Consider the following 18,091-nt stretch of genomic DNA (forward strand, 5'->3'; position numbering starts at 1 on the left):
CTCAGAAAACTCCATGAGGAAGGCAGAGCAGCTCGTACCTTCATTTTCCAAATGATGAAATTGACAGCAGAGGTCAAATACTGCCTCTGGTTTCAAGAGAAGGACACATAGCAAATAGAAGAGATTAGAAAACCACTGGCTCATTCTTCCTGCTGCGTCCTTTCCCACGTCTGGGCCAGCCCAGGGCTCCCCAACTCTAACTGCCATCGTATGAATCAATAAATGAGTGAACAAATGGGTGAACAAATGGACAAAAGTTAAAATGCCACAGGAACACGTGGTTAAAGGAAGACTATCAGAAGCTTCCCAAGATTTTCTGTGCAAGGAAAATACTTACCTTACCTGTTTCAGGGACCACTGTGGGCTTCTGATGAAATAAAGATGTGAGAATTCCCTATAAACTCTGCAGAAGTTTACAGATGATTTTTTATTAAAAGCATAGGGGATTATTCCTGGAGGAGAAAGTGGCAACCCACTCCAGTACTCTTGCCTGGGAAATCCCACGGACAGAGGAGCCTGACGGGCTACAGTCCATGGGGTCAAGAAAGAGTCAGTCGTGACTTAAGAGACTAAACAACAAGGGGATTACTGCTTCCTTCTCCTTTTGTTCCTGTGACATCTGGCACCATCCATGCTTACCGAAACTGGGAGGAAAGGTACAGGGTCGGCCGTGGACAGCCTCCAAGGGCTAAAGCGTGTTAGCCCCTCAGTCACGTCTGGAGGGCTAAGACAAAGTCAGATACAAAGGATTGCAGGATGCAACACCCTCTGCGGCCACGAGGGGGAGCCCCATCCCAGTTCTTGGATTGACTCTTTTCTGAAAACAAAGGCATCTACCTGGATAATGGCATTGCAAAACAGGTTTTCTCCTTCCCATTGGTATTAAAAAAAAAAAAAAACAGAGGCTCTTACCTTAACTTCCTCCACATCTTGCAGTCTCAGTGTAGAGAGCAGAGAGAGAGAACACAGCCATGATAGGAACTGAGACCGGAACTGTGCAACACAGAAGGAGACGGTGGTGTGAATAAGAACCATGGCGGTGCCTCGGGTCCCCAGCACACAGCGGCAGGCCCACATCCCATAGGCTGCGAGGATCCAGGGTTTGTGCTGCAGACAGAGAAGGACCCAGAGAGAGAGAGAGACAGAAAAGAGAAAGTAAGCTAACAGCCTTTGCCATTGAAGGTTCTGTTTTGTGACCCTTTAACCAAACTCATTGTCCTGGGGATTTAGTGTTAACACAGATGAAGAGGATTCAGAAGGACCTTCAATATTAACCCCAGATAGCGGTCCCCAACCTTCTGGCCACCAGTGGGAACAGTTTTTCCATGGACCAGAGTTGGGGTGTGTGGGTGGTTTCAAGATGATTCAAGCACATTACATGCATTGTACACTTTACTTCTGTCAATTACATCAGCTCTACCACAGATCATCAGGCATTAGATCCTGGAGGCTGGGGACCCCTCTCCAGAGTGATGGCTGCCCACCCCTAGGTCCTAAGAACTTCACCAGATTCAACCAAAAGCAAGGAGCTACTTTCCTGCCTTCAGCCAAAGCCACAGGCCAGTGGATCCCACAACAATAAGACACATAGCTGACATTCCAACAGACATTACGGAAGCCAGAAGACAGCTGGAAAAGCTGCCAGCCTGGCACACCAGCCACTACCTACACTATTCTGGGAAAGTGAAGGTGAGAGAAAGCACTGGTGTACATTTCTTGGGAGTCTTCTTTAGAAACTGGGCCATCCAAACCACAAAAGGCTTCCTAAAGTCTAAACCACAGATTTAAAAGTAAATATCTAATCACATTTTTTTTCGTTAGCATATTATTCACAGTCAAATTTAGGTCACAGAAAAAGTACCTGCTTTCAGTGGGTGAGATTGAGGCCTTTGCCTAGCAAATCTGATTAATACATCTATTACTACCTTAGGAGAGAATTTTTCTATTTCAAGTTTTATAGTTATTGACATTGAATAACTAAATAGATAAATTAACATGTTTTTTTCCTCAGAGAATGAACTTATGGTCGGGGGGAGGATAGGGGAAGGGATAGATGGGGAGTTTGGGATGGACACACTGCTATATTTAAAACAGATAACCAACAAGGACCTACTGTAGAGCAAATGGTACTCTGTTCGGTGTTATGTGGCAGCCTGGATGGGAGGGGAGTTTGGAGGAGAATGGATACATGTATACCTATGGCTGAGTCCCTTCACTGTTCACCTGAAACTATCGTTAACATTTAACTGGCTATGAAAGTGAAAGTCACTCAGTCGTGTCCGACTCTTTGGGACCCCACGGACTGTATAGTTCTCCAGGCCAGAATACTGCAGGGGGTAGCCTATCCCTTCTTCAGCAGATCTTCCCAACCCAGGGACTGAACCAAGGTCTCCTGCATTGCAGGGAGATTCTTTACCAGCTCAGCTGGTAAAGAATTAGGGTAATTGGCTATGCCCCAAAACAAAATAAAAAGTTTAAAAAAACTAACATGTCTTTGCTTTTACAATACATTCTTGGTCATATCTGGCTGGTAAATCCTTACTTTAAAAAAACCCACAACAACAGTTTAACAGTGTTTGAGAGGCAATTATCTTTGGGGTAGAATTACCAAGTTTTGCTGTCTAATTGCCTAAATAAATTCTGATGTCCCCATTAACTAGCTGTTTAACCCTAGACAAGTTACTAAATCTCTCTTTTAAATCACATATAAAATTAGAATAATGGCATCTGCTTCATGAGGCTGTCGTGAGAACTAAGTTAACAGTGTAAAATGTTTACAGCAGTGTCTGCATACACTGCAAATACTAGCAGCTATTCCTATAGGGAAACATGATGTGTCTGTTTGATGGGCATTCAAAACCAGGATTTCCAGGGACTTCCCTGGTAGTCCAGTGGTTAAGACTTCGACTTCCAATGCAGAGGCTGTGGGTTCGATCCCTGGTCGGGGAGCTAAAATCTCACATGCCTCATAGCCAAAAAAGTAAAACATCAAACAGGAGCAGTATTGTAACAAATTCAATAAAGACTTTAAAAATGATATACATCACACACACACACACACACACACACACACATACACAGATAGATAGGATTTCCATGAATGCACTAACTTGAAAAGTGAGGACTACTTAAAATTGGGTCTTCTTATGGAAAAAATGATTTCTTTAAGGGAAAGACAGATGTGGACTGCAAATTATAAATCCCGTCTTTCAATGGTAACACTTCCAAAATATTGCCGAAGTAGAATTATCTCCCAAATCTATACTCTAACCCAAGGGAGAACATTTTAAATGAACAACTGGGTCAGCCACTTTGAAGTTCCAAGAAAATCAGAGAAATCTACAGTTCATTTTTACTATTTTTCCATCCTACTACCCACATTAAATAGCACATAAGTTTGCTTCAAACTTTCCCCTAAAAACTCACCTCTGGACAGAGTTCAATTATAAGGAAAAAGGTTGCCAACAGTATTTTAAGTAGCTTTAACAAATGAAAAAAAAAGGGGGGTGTGTTTTTTTAAACAGGATCTACAACATTTACCACTTGGAATCCATTCCCATGTGTGAGTGGCTACGCACAGACCCGTAACACAGCTACGTTTTATTAAGTGCTATTTGATCCATTTGGAAAAAGCCTGTTTGTTGGGATTCATTTGGGAACTCAGCCACGGACTTAAGCTGCTTCAACTTGGAAAAGCTGCAGGAACCTTCAGGAACCACTAGCAGGGCTGTGCAAACTCCATCTGCTCCGAAGAGTCTGATGAATTCACCTGAGCTCACAGACGCTACTTTGAGGGCTCACAAGGTCATCCTATATTCTCATCCCTCACCATCTTCTTCCTGTCAGAGTACAGGCAGGCAACATTCAGTACCATTCTCTCTAAGACATCACAGCAAATGCGCTCATGTGAACCTTACCTTCTCTGAAATCCCTATTACCCACTCACTGACCCCAACACGCAAAGGCAACTCCACCATATGCATTCACAGTGGTCAGGTGATGAAACAGAGCAATGTGAAAAATCTAAAAAGAGTTACCTATTTTAAAACCTGTATAGGGCTTTCCTGGTGGCTCAGTGGTAAAGAATCTGTCTGCCAATGCAGGGGACACAGGTTCAATCCCGGGTCCGGGAAAAATCCCACGTGCCATGGAGCAGCTAGGTCTGTGCGCTGAAACTACTGAAGGCCACCTGCCTAGAGTCCGTGTTCCAGGCAGAAGCCACTGTAATGAGGAGCCCACGCACTGCAAGTGGAAAGTAGCCCCGGCTCTCTGCAACTAGGGAAAGCCCACACATGGCAACAGCCTTAAGTAATAAATAAAAAAATATAATATTTTTACAAACACATATAAATTGTGTATGCTCACTCAGATATGTCCAACTCTTTGCAACCCCATGTACTGTGGCCCGCCCATCTCCTTTGTCCGTGGGATTCTCCAGGCAAGAATACTGGAGATACTGGGTTGCCATTCCCTTCTCCAGGGGATCTTCCAGACCCGGGAATGGAACCCACACCTCCTGCACCTTAGCAGGCAGATTCTTTGCCACTGTGCCACTTGAGAAGCCCTTACGTAAATTAGAACCTCACAGAAATATTGATTTTTCACCTGTAAAGTGAATGTAACCGCAACCTACACAGCTGCAATGAGAATTCCAAAACACGGCTAAAATGCTGATGCAGCGCGACTAGACGGCCATGCCCTGCCCTCTGTCACCAGTGCAGGGCAGTCCCCACCATCAATGCAGTCTTAAAGCGGGGGTCCCCAGCCCCCAGGCCACAGACCAGTACCAGTCCGTGACCTGACGGAAACTGGGCCACACAGCAGGAGGTGAGTGGCAGGCGATCCTACCATCACCCCCAGATGGGACCCTCAGGCTGCAGGAAAACAAGTGCAGGGCTCCCACTGAGTCTGTGTTAATGGTCAGTTGTATAATTACTGCATTATATGTCACAACGTAATAATAACTGTAGAAGTCAAGTTCACAGCAAACGTAATGACGCACTTGAATCGTCCTGAAACCATCGCCCCTCCTCCCACCCCCGTCTGTGGAAAAACTGTCTTCCATGAATCCCGTCCCTGGTGTGGAAAAGGTTGGGGACTGCTGCCTTAAGGCACACTCCTGCAACCCTATCCCCCACCCCCAGCAACACACACACACACACGCCCTGCAAGAAGCCAGGCAGAGAGGGCAAGAGATGGACACTAACCCCTGCCCAGCAGTAAGGCAGCAGCATGGAAGGTGTGCTGCCCTGAGGAGGAGGGCTTCTTCCAAGGGTTTCAAAGACCCTGTACACACGCAAAGGCCTAAAGACAGCCCCGCCCTACCTATTTCTACTCCAAAAGAACTTACGTATTTTTCAAACCTGTGTCTACCTCATAAGTGAAAATGCTTAAATATTAGATTTTGAACCTCTGACATCAAATATACTAGGAAACTTCTAACTCTTTAAAACTAAAGAAGAAAGTCTGCTATGTTTTATTTCAAAACAATACTTCTGATTCATCTCCTTCTAGAAGGACTTTAAAGACATTTTTCCCAGGTTCCCAGGGCAATCTGGGCAGGTACGCACAGGTTTGGTCACATATGTACTTTATTTCAAGCTCAAGGTTTTAAAGTCTGCCTAGAGAATTCCCTGGCAATCCAGAGGTTAGGAATCCACACTTTCCCTGACAAGAGCCCCGGTTCAATCCCTGGTCAGGAAACTAAGATCCCATAAGCCGTGCAGCGCAGCCAAAAAAATTAACTCATTAATTAAAAATCTGCCTAAAAGTCAAAACAAACCAATCCATTTAAGAGGTTCAAATGACAATTATGATTGAGAACTTAAAATGAGGCACAAAGAATTATGCTGATCACATAACATGTACAAATAAAACACAATCTGAATTTAATGCCAATAAAGGTCCATCTAGTCAAAGCTATGGTTTTTCCAGTAGTCATATATGGATGTGAGAGTTGGACAATAAAGAAAGCTGAGTGCCCAAGAATTGATGCTTTTGAACTGTGGTGTTGAAGAAGACTCTTGAGAGTCCCTTGGACTGCAAGAAGATCAAACTAGTCAATCCTAAAGGAAATCAACCTTGAAGAGTCATTGGAAGGACCGATGCTGAAGCTGAAACACCAATACTTTGGCCACCTGATGCGAAGAACTGACTCACTGGAAAAGACCCTGAGGCTGGGAAAGATTGAAGGCAGGAGGAGAAGGGGATGACAGAGGATGAGATGCTTGGATGGCATCACTGACTCAATGGACATGAGTTAGAGTAAGCACCAGGAGTTGGTGATTGACAGGGAGGCCTGGAGTGCTGCAGTCCATGGGGTTGCAAAGGGTCGGACACGACTGAGCGACTGAATTGCACTGAACTGAAATGTGATCTTCCTAACTAAGAGATTTAAATTCTAATCAAGTATTACTTTAACACGATGCTTTTCTTTAACTGAGATTTTTACTGAGATAGGTGCAGATTCACCTGGAATTAAAAGAAATAATACAGAGAGATCCCATGGATACTTGACCCAATCTTCCCCTACTGTAACATTTTGCAAAACCAAGTATATCACAACCAGGACGTTGACATTGCTATAACCCACAAGCATTCTGGTTTTCCCAGTTTCACTTTCATTCGTGTGTGTATGTTTAATTCCATACAGTTTCATCTCAAATAGATTCATCATCCACCATAGGAAAGACACCAAACCATGCCATCCCCTCAAGCATCTCCTGCATTGCCCTTTTATAGCCACACCCACATTGCTCCTGCTCCCTTTTCCCGACATCCCCAACCCTTGGAAACCACTAATATCGTCTCCATTTCTAAGATATTGTCATTTCTAGTCACAGTATGTAACCTTCGGGACTAGCTTTTTCCACATAATTCCCTGAAATCCCCCTCCCCCCAAGTTGCCGTGAGTATCAAAGGCTTGCCCCTTTTTATTGCTGTGTAGTTTCCATGGGGCGGATGAACCATAGTTTCTTTAACCATTCACCTGTTGTAGGACATCTGGGCTGTATTCCTGTTTGGGGCTATTATGAATAAAACTGAAATGGACATATATGCGCAGGGTTTGGTGTAAAACCAAGTGTTCATGCCTCCAGGATAAATGCCCAAGAGTGAGCTTGCTGGGCTCCATGGTCGTTACAAGTTTAGTTCTATACGAAACTGTCCAACAATTTCCCAGAGTGGCCATCTTACATTCCTACCAGCAACACAGAGCTGAAATAGGTTAGTTGGGAGAACATTAGACTGAAAAATCTAAAGGTCCCTGGTTCAATCCCAGGTTTCCCTTGGACTGCAAGGAGATCAAACCAGTCAATCCTAAGGAAAATCAATTCTGAATATTCACTGGAAGGACTGATGCTGAAACTCCAATACTTTGGCCACCTGATGAGAAGAGCCGACTCACTGGAAAAGACCCTGATGCTGGGAAAGATTGAAAGCAGGAAGGGAAGGGGAGGACAGAGGATGAGATGGTTGGATGGCATCACCGACTCAATCGATATGAGTTTGAGCAAGCTCGGGGAGTTGGTAATGAACAGGGAAGTCTGGCGTGCTGCAGTCCATGGGGTTGCAAAAAGTCGGACACAAATGGCCAGCTGAACAAAAACCAGCAACATGCTTGCGATCCAGTTTATGCCGCTTCCTCACCAGCATTTGGCGGTGTTATTGTTTCCTGTCTGAACCATTCTGGTAGTGGCTTTAACTTGCATTTACCATGCTGTTTTAAAGGGGATCAAAGTGTGAGCAACCTGAAACTTGCATCAATAAGATGGGTTGAGTGAACTTTGCTGGAGCATAGGATGCCAGCCCACCGGAACTATCCTGACCCCTCTAACGCTCTTTATTCCAGGTTAAGAGACAAAAAGAAGGCAGGGCAAGAGGAGAAACTTTTTTAAAGTCTAACAAATGATAAGAAAGAAACTGCACTCTATTTTTGTGGCAGTTTGGACAAAGCAGGACTAACCACTGTGGCACTTTCTGATGGCACTGGGCCAGACTGAAATCGGGGAGCAAACCTGCCCTCTGCTCCTACTGCTCCTTGTGTTAACACCGAACCACTTCTTAAAACAGGGCACAACTGATTCTCTCTGCATAGGTTCCCTTAACAAAGCAATATCCTGTCTTGTTTGTCATACAGTAATGTTAGCCTAGAATCTAACAGGGTACCTAGTTGACAGCAAGTGTTTCAGAAATGCTAGACAAATGAACGGTTAGCATAGCTGGATAGGTGGGTGGGTGGGTGGGTGGGTGGATGGGTGGATGGATGGATGGGTGGATGGGTGGGTAGATGGATGGATGGGTGGATGGATGGATGGGTGGGTGGGTAGATGGATGGATGATGGGTAGATGGATGGATGGATGGGTGGATGGATGGATGGATGGGTGGGTGGATGGATGGATGGATGGATGGATGGATGGGTGGGTAGGTGGATGGATGGGTGGGTGGATGGATGGATGGGTGGGTGGGTGGGTGGGTGGATGGGTGGGTGGGTGGGTGGGTGGGTGGATGGATGGGTGGGTGGGTGGATGGATGGGTGGGTGGATGGATGGGTGGATGCATGGATGGATGGGTGGATGGATGGATGGGTAGATGGATGGATGGATGGATGGGTGGATGGATGGATGATGGGTAGATGGATGGATGGGTGGATGGATGGATGGGTAGATGGATAGATGGACATGCTTCTGCAAGTACTGGGAATTAACCTGGCAGTTATGACTGAGAACAAGAAATAAGCACCAAAATGTGGGGCTTTTTAGTCACTAATGTGAAAACTGGCTGATTGCCAAAGTGTCTGCTTGTATCACCTAACCCCTTATGAACCAAGACTGCTTTGCTGTTCCAAATAAGGTAGGAAGGGGTTATGCCGCATCTCACTGCCTACTTCCAGTTTTCACTTACTGAGGTCTCTTACAAATCGTGTGTTGGGGGAAGCCTCAAATAGTGCTCAGCTGAGAAAACACAGGCACCCACCTATGAATGAGAACCTGAGTCCTCCCACGCCAGGGAAGGCTTCAGAGAGACAGACAAATTCAACTGGCACATTCCAAAGGCCGAAATCAGCACCTGAGAAAAAACCAAGGACTTGTGGCCCTTCGTTTTGTAAATCTATAGTCTCCAAATCTTCCTCGCGGGGAGCCGGGACTCAGCCACAGGGAGAGCTGGGCTGGCCGTCCCCCCTTCAGGCCCCCTCTCCTTCCCGCCTGCTTTAGCTTGCTCTAGGCTGCGGGCGCTGAGTGATAGCAGGATGTGCCTGAGTGGTTTCCCTCATTAGCTCACCTCCGCAGGGAGGAGCGAAACCCGTTAAGCCTTGGTGAAGACTCCTGTTGGCGACTGGGCCAGACTGCTGTGCACTCATTCTTTTTGTACATCTGCCCAGAAACCACTCAGCGGGCATTGTTTGAGAAATAAATAAAAGAAGTCCCTCAACAATGCTTATGCACGGCATAATTTATTACACACTACATAATCAACTGCAGATGCTACCAATATATATGTCAATATATGTGATATAGCCTCATGTGAATATATGTGAGATATATAAACAGGAAAAAAATCCCAGAGCCATCCCAGAGTCCAGACAACTGCATTCTAGCCTGCTTTTCCTTGGTGGCAAAGGCCAGTGGGCCCAAACCAAGTCAATCTCGCCCCTCTTAAGAGAGGCCCTGATGGAGGTGGAGGAGTCTGGCTCCAAGAAACCCATTAGTGCATGAGATTCCTATTAGGTGTGTGGTTTTGACGATATGCTGGAAAGGAGCACCACAGCTTTCCAGAGGTGAGCTTCCTCATCTCAGCCAACGCCACGGGACCACGCTCATAAGGCCTGAAGCCGATGAGCTCAGCTGGTCGGGGCCCAGCGCTAACAATGTGGGTTCTGCCGGTCAAAGGTTGGGTGAGAAGGTACCCTGTGGTCAGCCAGGGCACCCAGCCTAATCCAAAAGCTCACCCAGGGGTATTTTTGGCTCTGAGAGCAGAGAACACTATGCCTCAGGTGGTGAGGGTGTTCAAGAAAGCAGGCCACTGTCTGACCGGCCCCACACATGCTCCAAGCATAACAAACCCACAGCCAAAGCTCAGAGCCGTTCCTCAGCCTCCCCTCCCTGGGCGCTGCCCCCAACCCAGCCTTGCCAAAACCCAACAAGAGAGCCCAACCCAGAGAAAAGGCGTTTAACTTTGGCTGGGGAGCCCAGTGGAAAGTTTTTATTACTTGTCATGGCAAAAATAAAAAAAGAAGAAAAAGAAAATCACGCTTTTGAAAATAACCTCTTCTTTGGGGCCAGCAAAGAGAGAGATGGGACGAGACAGAGTATGGAGCCCAGAAGCATCCTTCAGGGTTGGAACCACAGGCAGTGATAATGCCTGTCTCTATAGCATCATCCACAGTTCATGATGCCCCTGAGACAGGGAGATAAAAGACAAGTGCAGCCCAAATATTCCACCCTGAAAAAGTACCAAAAACAGCCACCCAAATTAAGGCCATCTGGGACGCTCAGTCCAGGTGGTGGGGCCAGAGCTGAGGTTCATACTTACATAAGGACCAAGCGGACACGGACAAAGAGAGCAGTGTGCTCCAGCCTCACAGAACCCTGCCCAACAGCTGTCGCACAAATCAAACCTGTGGTCACAGAGGGATGGGACACACACACACACACCCACACAGATGACTCAGTGCGAACTCTGCCTCATTCCAAGAAAACTGCAAACAAAACTGCCTACTGAGTTTGCCTAAGATGTGCACTACAGATCAAAGGTCAAGCCCACCTGTCCACCCAGGCCTATAAGGAGATGCAGGAGGCTGAAATAAGCAGACGGCTCCACCCTCTTCAAGCCACCTCCTTTGGTGGGGGGGGCTTCCCTGACACCCCCAGGCAGATGTGGCCCACTCCTCCCAGGAGGCATCTCCGGTGTCACTTCTCACTCAGCTCCTGGTCTGTGTCTCCCTGTCCTTTTTCCCACAAGCCAGCACAAACTTGAAACCGGGTCAGAGAAAGCCACGCGGGAGAGGAATGTAGGTACGGCTGAAGAGACAGCCTCTGCCCTCTGGGCTTTCAGAATCTCAGGCAGATGCCTCCTTTCTGAACATCGCGGAGGGAACTGCTCCCAGGAGCCCACGCAGACCGCAGTCACGGCACACAGAGAACGCCAGCAGGCCCCCGCGGCAGCCACCTCTTCACTGGCTACCACCATACGCTAGCACAACCTTGAGAACTACTAGAACCTCACCACCACCCCCGCAGGCAAGCGGTACCATCCCTGATGCACAAAATGAGGCGAAAGACTCCGAGATATTAACTAACTGGCTTTCAAGACTGCATTGCTTGAAAGTGACAAAGCTGGGTTTCAGCCAGGAGCTCTGAGCCATCCTGAATAGGGTCTCCTCACAGTAAGAGCCACAAGCGAATTAACCAGAGGAACATCTATATCCTAAACTAGGTAGTTTTCTGATAGTGGGGGGTGCAAAACAGGAGCTGAAAATGGAGCGAATTTGGAGAGGAGGAGGCCCATCCGGCCACAAATAGATGGTTAATCTGCCTCTCACACTGTCTGAACTGAAAAAAAGTGAAAGTACTAGTCCTCAGTCAGCTCCAACTCTGCGACCGTCAGGCTCCTCTGTCCATGGAAATCTCCAGGCAAGAATACTGGAGTGGGTAGCCATTCCCTTCTCCAGGGGATCATTTCAACTCAGGATAGAACCCAGGTCTCCCGCACTGCAGGCAGAGTCTTCACCGTCTGAGCCATTTGAACAGTCAGATGGCTGTTTGCCATTTGAACCAGTCCATTGTTTCACGTCCAGTTGTTCTAACTGTTGCTTCTTGACCCGCACAGGTTTCTCAAGAGGCAGGTAAGGTGGTCTGGTAATCGCATCTCTTGAAGAACTTTCCACAGTTTGTTGTTATCCACACAGTCAAAGGATTAAGCATAGTTAATGAAGCAGAAGTAGATGTTTTCCTGGAATTCCCTTGCTTTCTCTATGATCCTTCAGCTGTTGGCAATTTGATCTCTGATTCCTCTACCTTTTCTAAATATAGCTTGTATATCTGGAAATTCTCACTTTACGTACTGTTGAGGCCTAGCTTGAAGGATTTGGGCATTACCTTGCTAGTGTGTGAAATGATGCAACTGTTCTATAGTTTAAACATTCTTTGGCATTGTCCTTCTTTCAGATTGGAATGAAAACTGACCTTTTCCAGTCCTGTGGCCACTGCTGAGTTTTCCAAATATGCTAGCATATTGAATGTAGCACTTCAACAGCATCATCTTTTAGGATTTGAAATAGCTCAGCTGGAATTCCATCACCTCCACTAGTTTTGTTCATAGTGACGCTTCCTAAGGCCCACCTGACCTCACATTCCAAGATGTCTGTCTCTAGGTAAGTAACCACACCACTGTGGTTATCCAGGTTATTAAAACCTTTTTTGCATAGTTCTGTGTATTCCTGCCACTTCTTCTTAATCTCTTCTGCTTGTGTTAGGTTTTTACCGTTTCTGTCCTTTATCATGGCCATTTTTGCATGAAATGTTCCCTTCCTATCTTCAACTTCTTTGAAGAGAACACCAGTCTTTCCCATTCTACTGTTTTCCTCTATTTCTTTGCACTGTTAACTGAAGAAGCCCTTCTTATCTCTCCTTGCTATTCTCTGAAAATCTGCATTCAGTAGAATGTTTTTCCCTTTCTCCCGTGCCTTTTGCTTTACTTAGTTCCTCAGCTATTTGTAAAGCCTCCTCAGACAACCATTTAGGCTTCTTGCATTTCTTTTTCTTGGGGATGGTTTTGGTCACCCTCTATTGTCCAATGTTATGAACCTCAGTCCATAGTTCTTCAGGCACCTGTCTACCAGATCTAATCCTTTGAATCTAATCATCACCTCCACTGTATAATCATAAGGGATTTGATTTAGGTCATACCTGAATGGCCTAGTGGTTTTCCCTAATTTCTTCAATTTAAGCCTGAATTTGGCACTAAGGAGGTCATGATCTAAGCCACAGTCAGCTCCAGGTCTTGTTTTTGCTGACTGTATAGAGCTTTTCCATCTTCAGCTACAAAGAACATAATCAATCTGATTTCAGTTTCGACCATCTGGTGATGCCCGTGTGTAGAGTCATCTCTTGGGTTGTTGGAAACGGGTGTTCACTATGACCAGCATGTTCTCTTTGACAAAACTCTGTCAGCCTTCAGCATGCTTCATTTTGTAGTCCAAGGCCAAACTCCTGGTATCTCTTGAGTTTCTACTTCTGCATTCCAATTCCCTGTGGTGAAAAGAACACCTTTCTTGGTGTTAGTTCTAGAAGGTGTTATCTTCATAGAACCGGTCAACCTCAGCTTGTCTGGCATCAGTGGTTGGGGCACAGACTTGGATTACTGTGACACTGAATGATTTGTCTTAGTTGCTACAACTAGTATTATTTCATTCTTTTTATAGCTGAGTACTATTCCACTGTTGGAGAAGGAAGTGGCAACCCACTCCAGTATTCTTGCCCGGAGAGGTCAATGGACAGAGGAGCCATGGGATTGCAAAGTATCAGACACAACTGAGCGACTAACATGATAGTCCATTTCCACATCTATATCCATTCATCTGTCAATGGACATTAAGGTTTCTTCCATGTCTTGGTTATTATAAATAGAGAGAAGCCCACCATTTTTTAAAAAGAAAAAAAATTTATTATTTCATTAACCTTACTTTATAGAAAATGATGAATTATGATTCGGTGGTGAAAAGCCTTTCCATGGTCAGAAAGCTAACAAGTGAGCAAGTCCAGGAACTAATCCATCATCCAGGACTCTTCCACTCCACAACAGCTGGCCCTTTCCCACAGCAGCAGTAATGATAACAGCTTCATTTCACAGATCCTCCCCAAAATAGTTCTTCTCCCCCCAACAGGGAAAGAAAATACAGATACTGAGCTATTCATTTTACAGATGGGAAAGCTGAGACCTAGGGGTAGTAAGTCACCCACGTATGGGCAGAGCAGCTTTGTGTTAGAAATAAAAATGTTAAATTTCTAGAAAGGTTGATGTCATAACAAACCACCAAACCAACTTGTGGAAGAAAAGAAACCCATTAATGAAGGTTGAGGTAGGTATATTCATTATCAGTTTAGGAATGCAAAATCATGTATTCTTTATTATTAGGTGTGCTTGGAAGCTTCTTTAAAATTAGATGAAGGTGGTCAAAAGGTACAAACTTTCAATTATCGGAAAAGTAAGTTCTAGCGTACACCATGACGACTGTGGCTACTGTGATATGATATACTTGAAAGCCGCTGAGCAAGGAGATCCTAAAAGTTCTCATCACAGGAAAAAACATTCTTTCTTCTCTTTTTTTTTGTACCTGTATGATGCGTGTTAGCTAAGCTTATCATGGTAATCTTTTCACCACATATGTATGTTAAGTCATTATGCAGTTTCTATCCAACAGTAACAATTTATCCCATCTTTATCTTTTATTTTTATGTTTTGATTCTATTTTTTTATCTGGTAATTTCTCTTATTGACCAGTAACAAACCTTTCTCACCTTTTCCAGGCTTCAAAGGCCAATATCCATGCCCCCTGATTTCCTAGCTCAGGGTTCCTTCTTGACAAAAAGCAAAGAAGAAGCTGAACTGGAAATGATGCACATAACCGTACCTTCCTCGAAAGCAGGTTGGCGACTTGAGACACGCTCATGTGGCCAAGGAATAACCACACCAGCCACTCCTTCCCCCACTCCATCCAGAAGCTCCACTCAAAGTCGGTCGGGTCCTAAACAGGCCAAAAGAGCAGTTTATCAGAGAGATCTTTGTACATATTTGAGGCAGAACACAAACTCCAATTAATAAAACAACTGCAAGAAAAGGCCGATGTGAGTTCAAATGCTATAAAACGGCATTGACACAACATTTCCTGTCTCTACTCCATCACACTCTCTCTCTCTCTCTCTCTCACACACACACACACACACACACACACACACACACACCTATTATATGCTTCCCTCCAGCTTGGCCAGTCTCAAAGGTCTTTGTTAAAGCCGATCCCCACCCCCACCCCAGGACCCTCTGTGGGACAGAAACTATTATTAACCCTATGTTATAAAAGATGTAACATAGACTTAAAGAATTCCCTTTATTTCCTCAGTGTCAAGCGGATGGGACAAATAATTAATGAGGTTATCTCAGTTTGGTCACTTAGCTGCTTTTACCAACAAGAGAAATGTACACTGGATACTAATAAAATTGTGTAAGATCAGTCACGTTAAATCTTGCTGTCATTTACAGGCCGGAGGATAATTTGATAAAGAAATTGACCCATTTCCTATAAGCTTTATGAGGAAAGAATGAAAGATACACTTCCCTTCCCCTCGGGAAGCTCTGTGTCCACCAGCATCCTATGTCTGCACCCATTCTAGGCTCTGTCTACCCAGCTCCCCGGCAGGGGCAGGTGAAAACCTCTGGCAAGAGTGGACTTGTGGACTCCTGGGGACTCACAACCAAGAGCCTTGGCCTCAGGAGCCCCAGGGAGATCGCGGCAGCCAAGCTGAGCGTGGAGGGAGAAAACACCGTGACTGGCCACTCTCAAACGGCCCACGAGCAAGAATGAGGACTGGAAGCCCTCAGAAATTTCTATCCAATTGGATCAGTGGGGAAGGAACCCTCCACTGATTATTGATCCACTGATACTAAACACCTCCCTAGGTGTGGAACTTTAGGCCAATTCTTCTTTTCTTTTTTTGGTCAAGCCACAGGGTGTATGGCATCTTAGTTCCCTGACCAGGGATAGAACCAGTGCCCCCTATAGAAGTACAGAGTCTTAACTGAAGGAGGAAACAGACAGAACAGGCTCCATCTTGAAAGCAGGACTCCATCTTGGGCTGGACTGTGGACTTTGAGCTACGCTCAATATCTATGGAAACGACATACCAACTGGAAAACCAGATCCCCTGGATGGAAGAGCCCCAGGGCTCATACCTAGACTCTCCGTTGGGTAAAAGAATATCTTAATTATCTACGTAACTGAATTGAATCATAAATTCTATTATGCTTATTGACAATGATCCACTGTTATCTACCTAGGCTTAAGGCATAGACTCACAGGTTAACCTTGATCGTATCTTTATTTTCCTTTGTTCAGACTAGCTTCAGGGAATTTGGGGAGGTGGGTTTGAGCACATACACCTAGGGTATATAAGGTTTTCACAGAAACTGGTCGGGGTCCTTGGCTAAGAGGAGACTCTGCCTTGGGCCCACCGGTGTAATAAATTGCACTCCACTATCTGAAAAGTTAACTCATTGCAAAAGACTCTGATGCTGGGAGGGATTGGGGGCAGGAGGAGAAGGGGACAACAGAGGATGAGATGGCTGGATGGCATCACTGACTCGATGGACGTGAGTCTGAGTGAACTCCGGGAGTTGGTGATGGACAGGGAGGCCTGGTGTGCTCTGATTCATGGGGTCTCAAAGAGTCGGACGCGACTGAGCGACTGATCTGAATTCATCTGCATTCTCCTTCTGAGTGAGTTTGTTTCCCAGAACGCGTGGCTACAACATAACCACTGGACAACCAAGGAACTCCCTGAACCAATTTTTTAATTGGATTTAGAGGAAAACGGGATTTTTGTTTGTTTCCTTTCCTGCACGTGAGGACTGAGGCGCAATTTCATACAAGTTACATACATTACAAAACTCTTCTTTCCAGAAGGTAAAGGACAGATTAAAGGGATCTTGATTCATATCAGACTATGGAAGCAGAGGTAGCAGATACGCAGTCAAGCTGCCGACTCAGCTTGGGTTTGGATCCCACATCCACCCGCACAGTGGCTGTGATGACCGTGAGCAAGACACGTCACCTCTCTGCCTGTCTATATGCTATCAGGCCTGACAGTCTAGGGACCTGTGAGGTTTAAGGGAGAGTACATGCATATCGATAATTTAAAACAATACCTGGCACTCTGTGGTCACTAAAAATTTTGTTACTTGCTGCTAACTGGTGGTCCCACGTGCGTTCCATCCCATGTGAACCCCCTAACATCAAATCATGCTTTTACATTCTGCCTCGTTTCAAAAAAAAAAAAAGTGTTTTCTATTTTCCAAATAAAGAAAGACAACGGTACTGTGCTTCTGAAACAACATGTGCTCCCCACACCCAAGATCCTGATCCACACACAACCTGCTCATACAGCCCTGAGAGGATAAGAGGCAGGAAGGCCAGGGGTCTCCAAACGGAGGAAATAGGCTGCCAGTGTCAGACTTTTTTTTCTCTCTCTCAAGCGGCAGGAGGAAGCAAGCTACAAGTGTTAGGTTTTTTCCTTTTTTCTACACAAATTTAAAAAGAGGTTTCTTTTAAAATTCTGTGTTGCCATGACGATACCTGGTTCCACCTGAACTGAACTTTTCTCCAACCCTGAGCTAACCAATGCATTTTCCTTATGAACTGTTTGTCTTGAGCTATGTTAATGTTACCCTAGTCTCTGTCTTCAAGTCTGTTCTGCCTAAGACTCAGAACCGACTTGACTTGACAGACCAGTATGTTTTACTCATGCAAATGTTCTCTTCAGCTGTGTTAATGAGACTGTATTTGCTTGGAAGCCTGCCTTTCTTCAAGATTCATGTCAATCATTTTATGGCCCGGGACAACTCACCTTGTGCCAGTGTTATCTCAAAATGCATGTTGTGGGTAAGGAGCCTGGTGCGAATCGCTGAGTTTTGAGACATTTCCTTTCTTTAATTAGCAGACTGCCAGTAGCTACTTGGGGAGATGGTGATGGACAGGGAGGCCTGGTGTGCTGCAATTCATGGGGTCACAAAGAGTCGGACACAACTGAGCGACTGAACTAAACTGAACTAGGTAGCTATACAACATCTGGCTAAAGACTAGCAGGGGGCACTCTTTCTGCCCCCTTCTGAGGTCTATGTCACAAGCTTCCTCTATCTCTTTTATATTTTAATAAAACTTTATTATACAAAAGCTCTGAGCTATCAAGCCTCGTCACTGGCCCCAGACTGAATTCTTCTCCTCTGGAGGCCGAGAATCCCAGCGTCTTTCACAGCTCAGCAACAACCTTTCAGCCCGTATCCCATGACAATAATAGATTCAGTCCAATTCCTTCCATT

General features: G+C 45.4%; 1 protein-coding gene across 1 annotated transcript in view; it reads right to left on the reverse strand.

Annotated features, from left to right (window-relative positions):
- The window catches only part of HHAT (hedgehog acyltransferase), a 340,320-nt gene that overhangs the window by 274,089 nt on the left and 48,140 nt on the right, over positions 1–18,091 (reverse strand). Inside the window, exons 3-4 of the mRNA XM_052654045.1 lie at positions 14,631–14,744; positions 913–1,107 (exon numbers count right to left, since the gene is read on the reverse strand). Coding sequence (XP_052510005.1) covers positions 913–1,107; positions 14,631–14,744 — 309 coding nt within the window. The remainder of the gene's footprint in view (positions 1–912; positions 1,108–14,630; positions 14,745–18,091) is intronic.

This window comes from Budorcas taxicolor, chromosome 16, assembly GCF_023091745.1.
Source record: "Budorcas taxicolor isolate Tak-1 chromosome 16, Takin1.1, whole genome shotgun sequence".
NCBI classification, from domain to species: Eukaryota; Metazoa; Chordata; class Mammalia; order Artiodactyla; family Bovidae; genus Budorcas; species Budorcas taxicolor.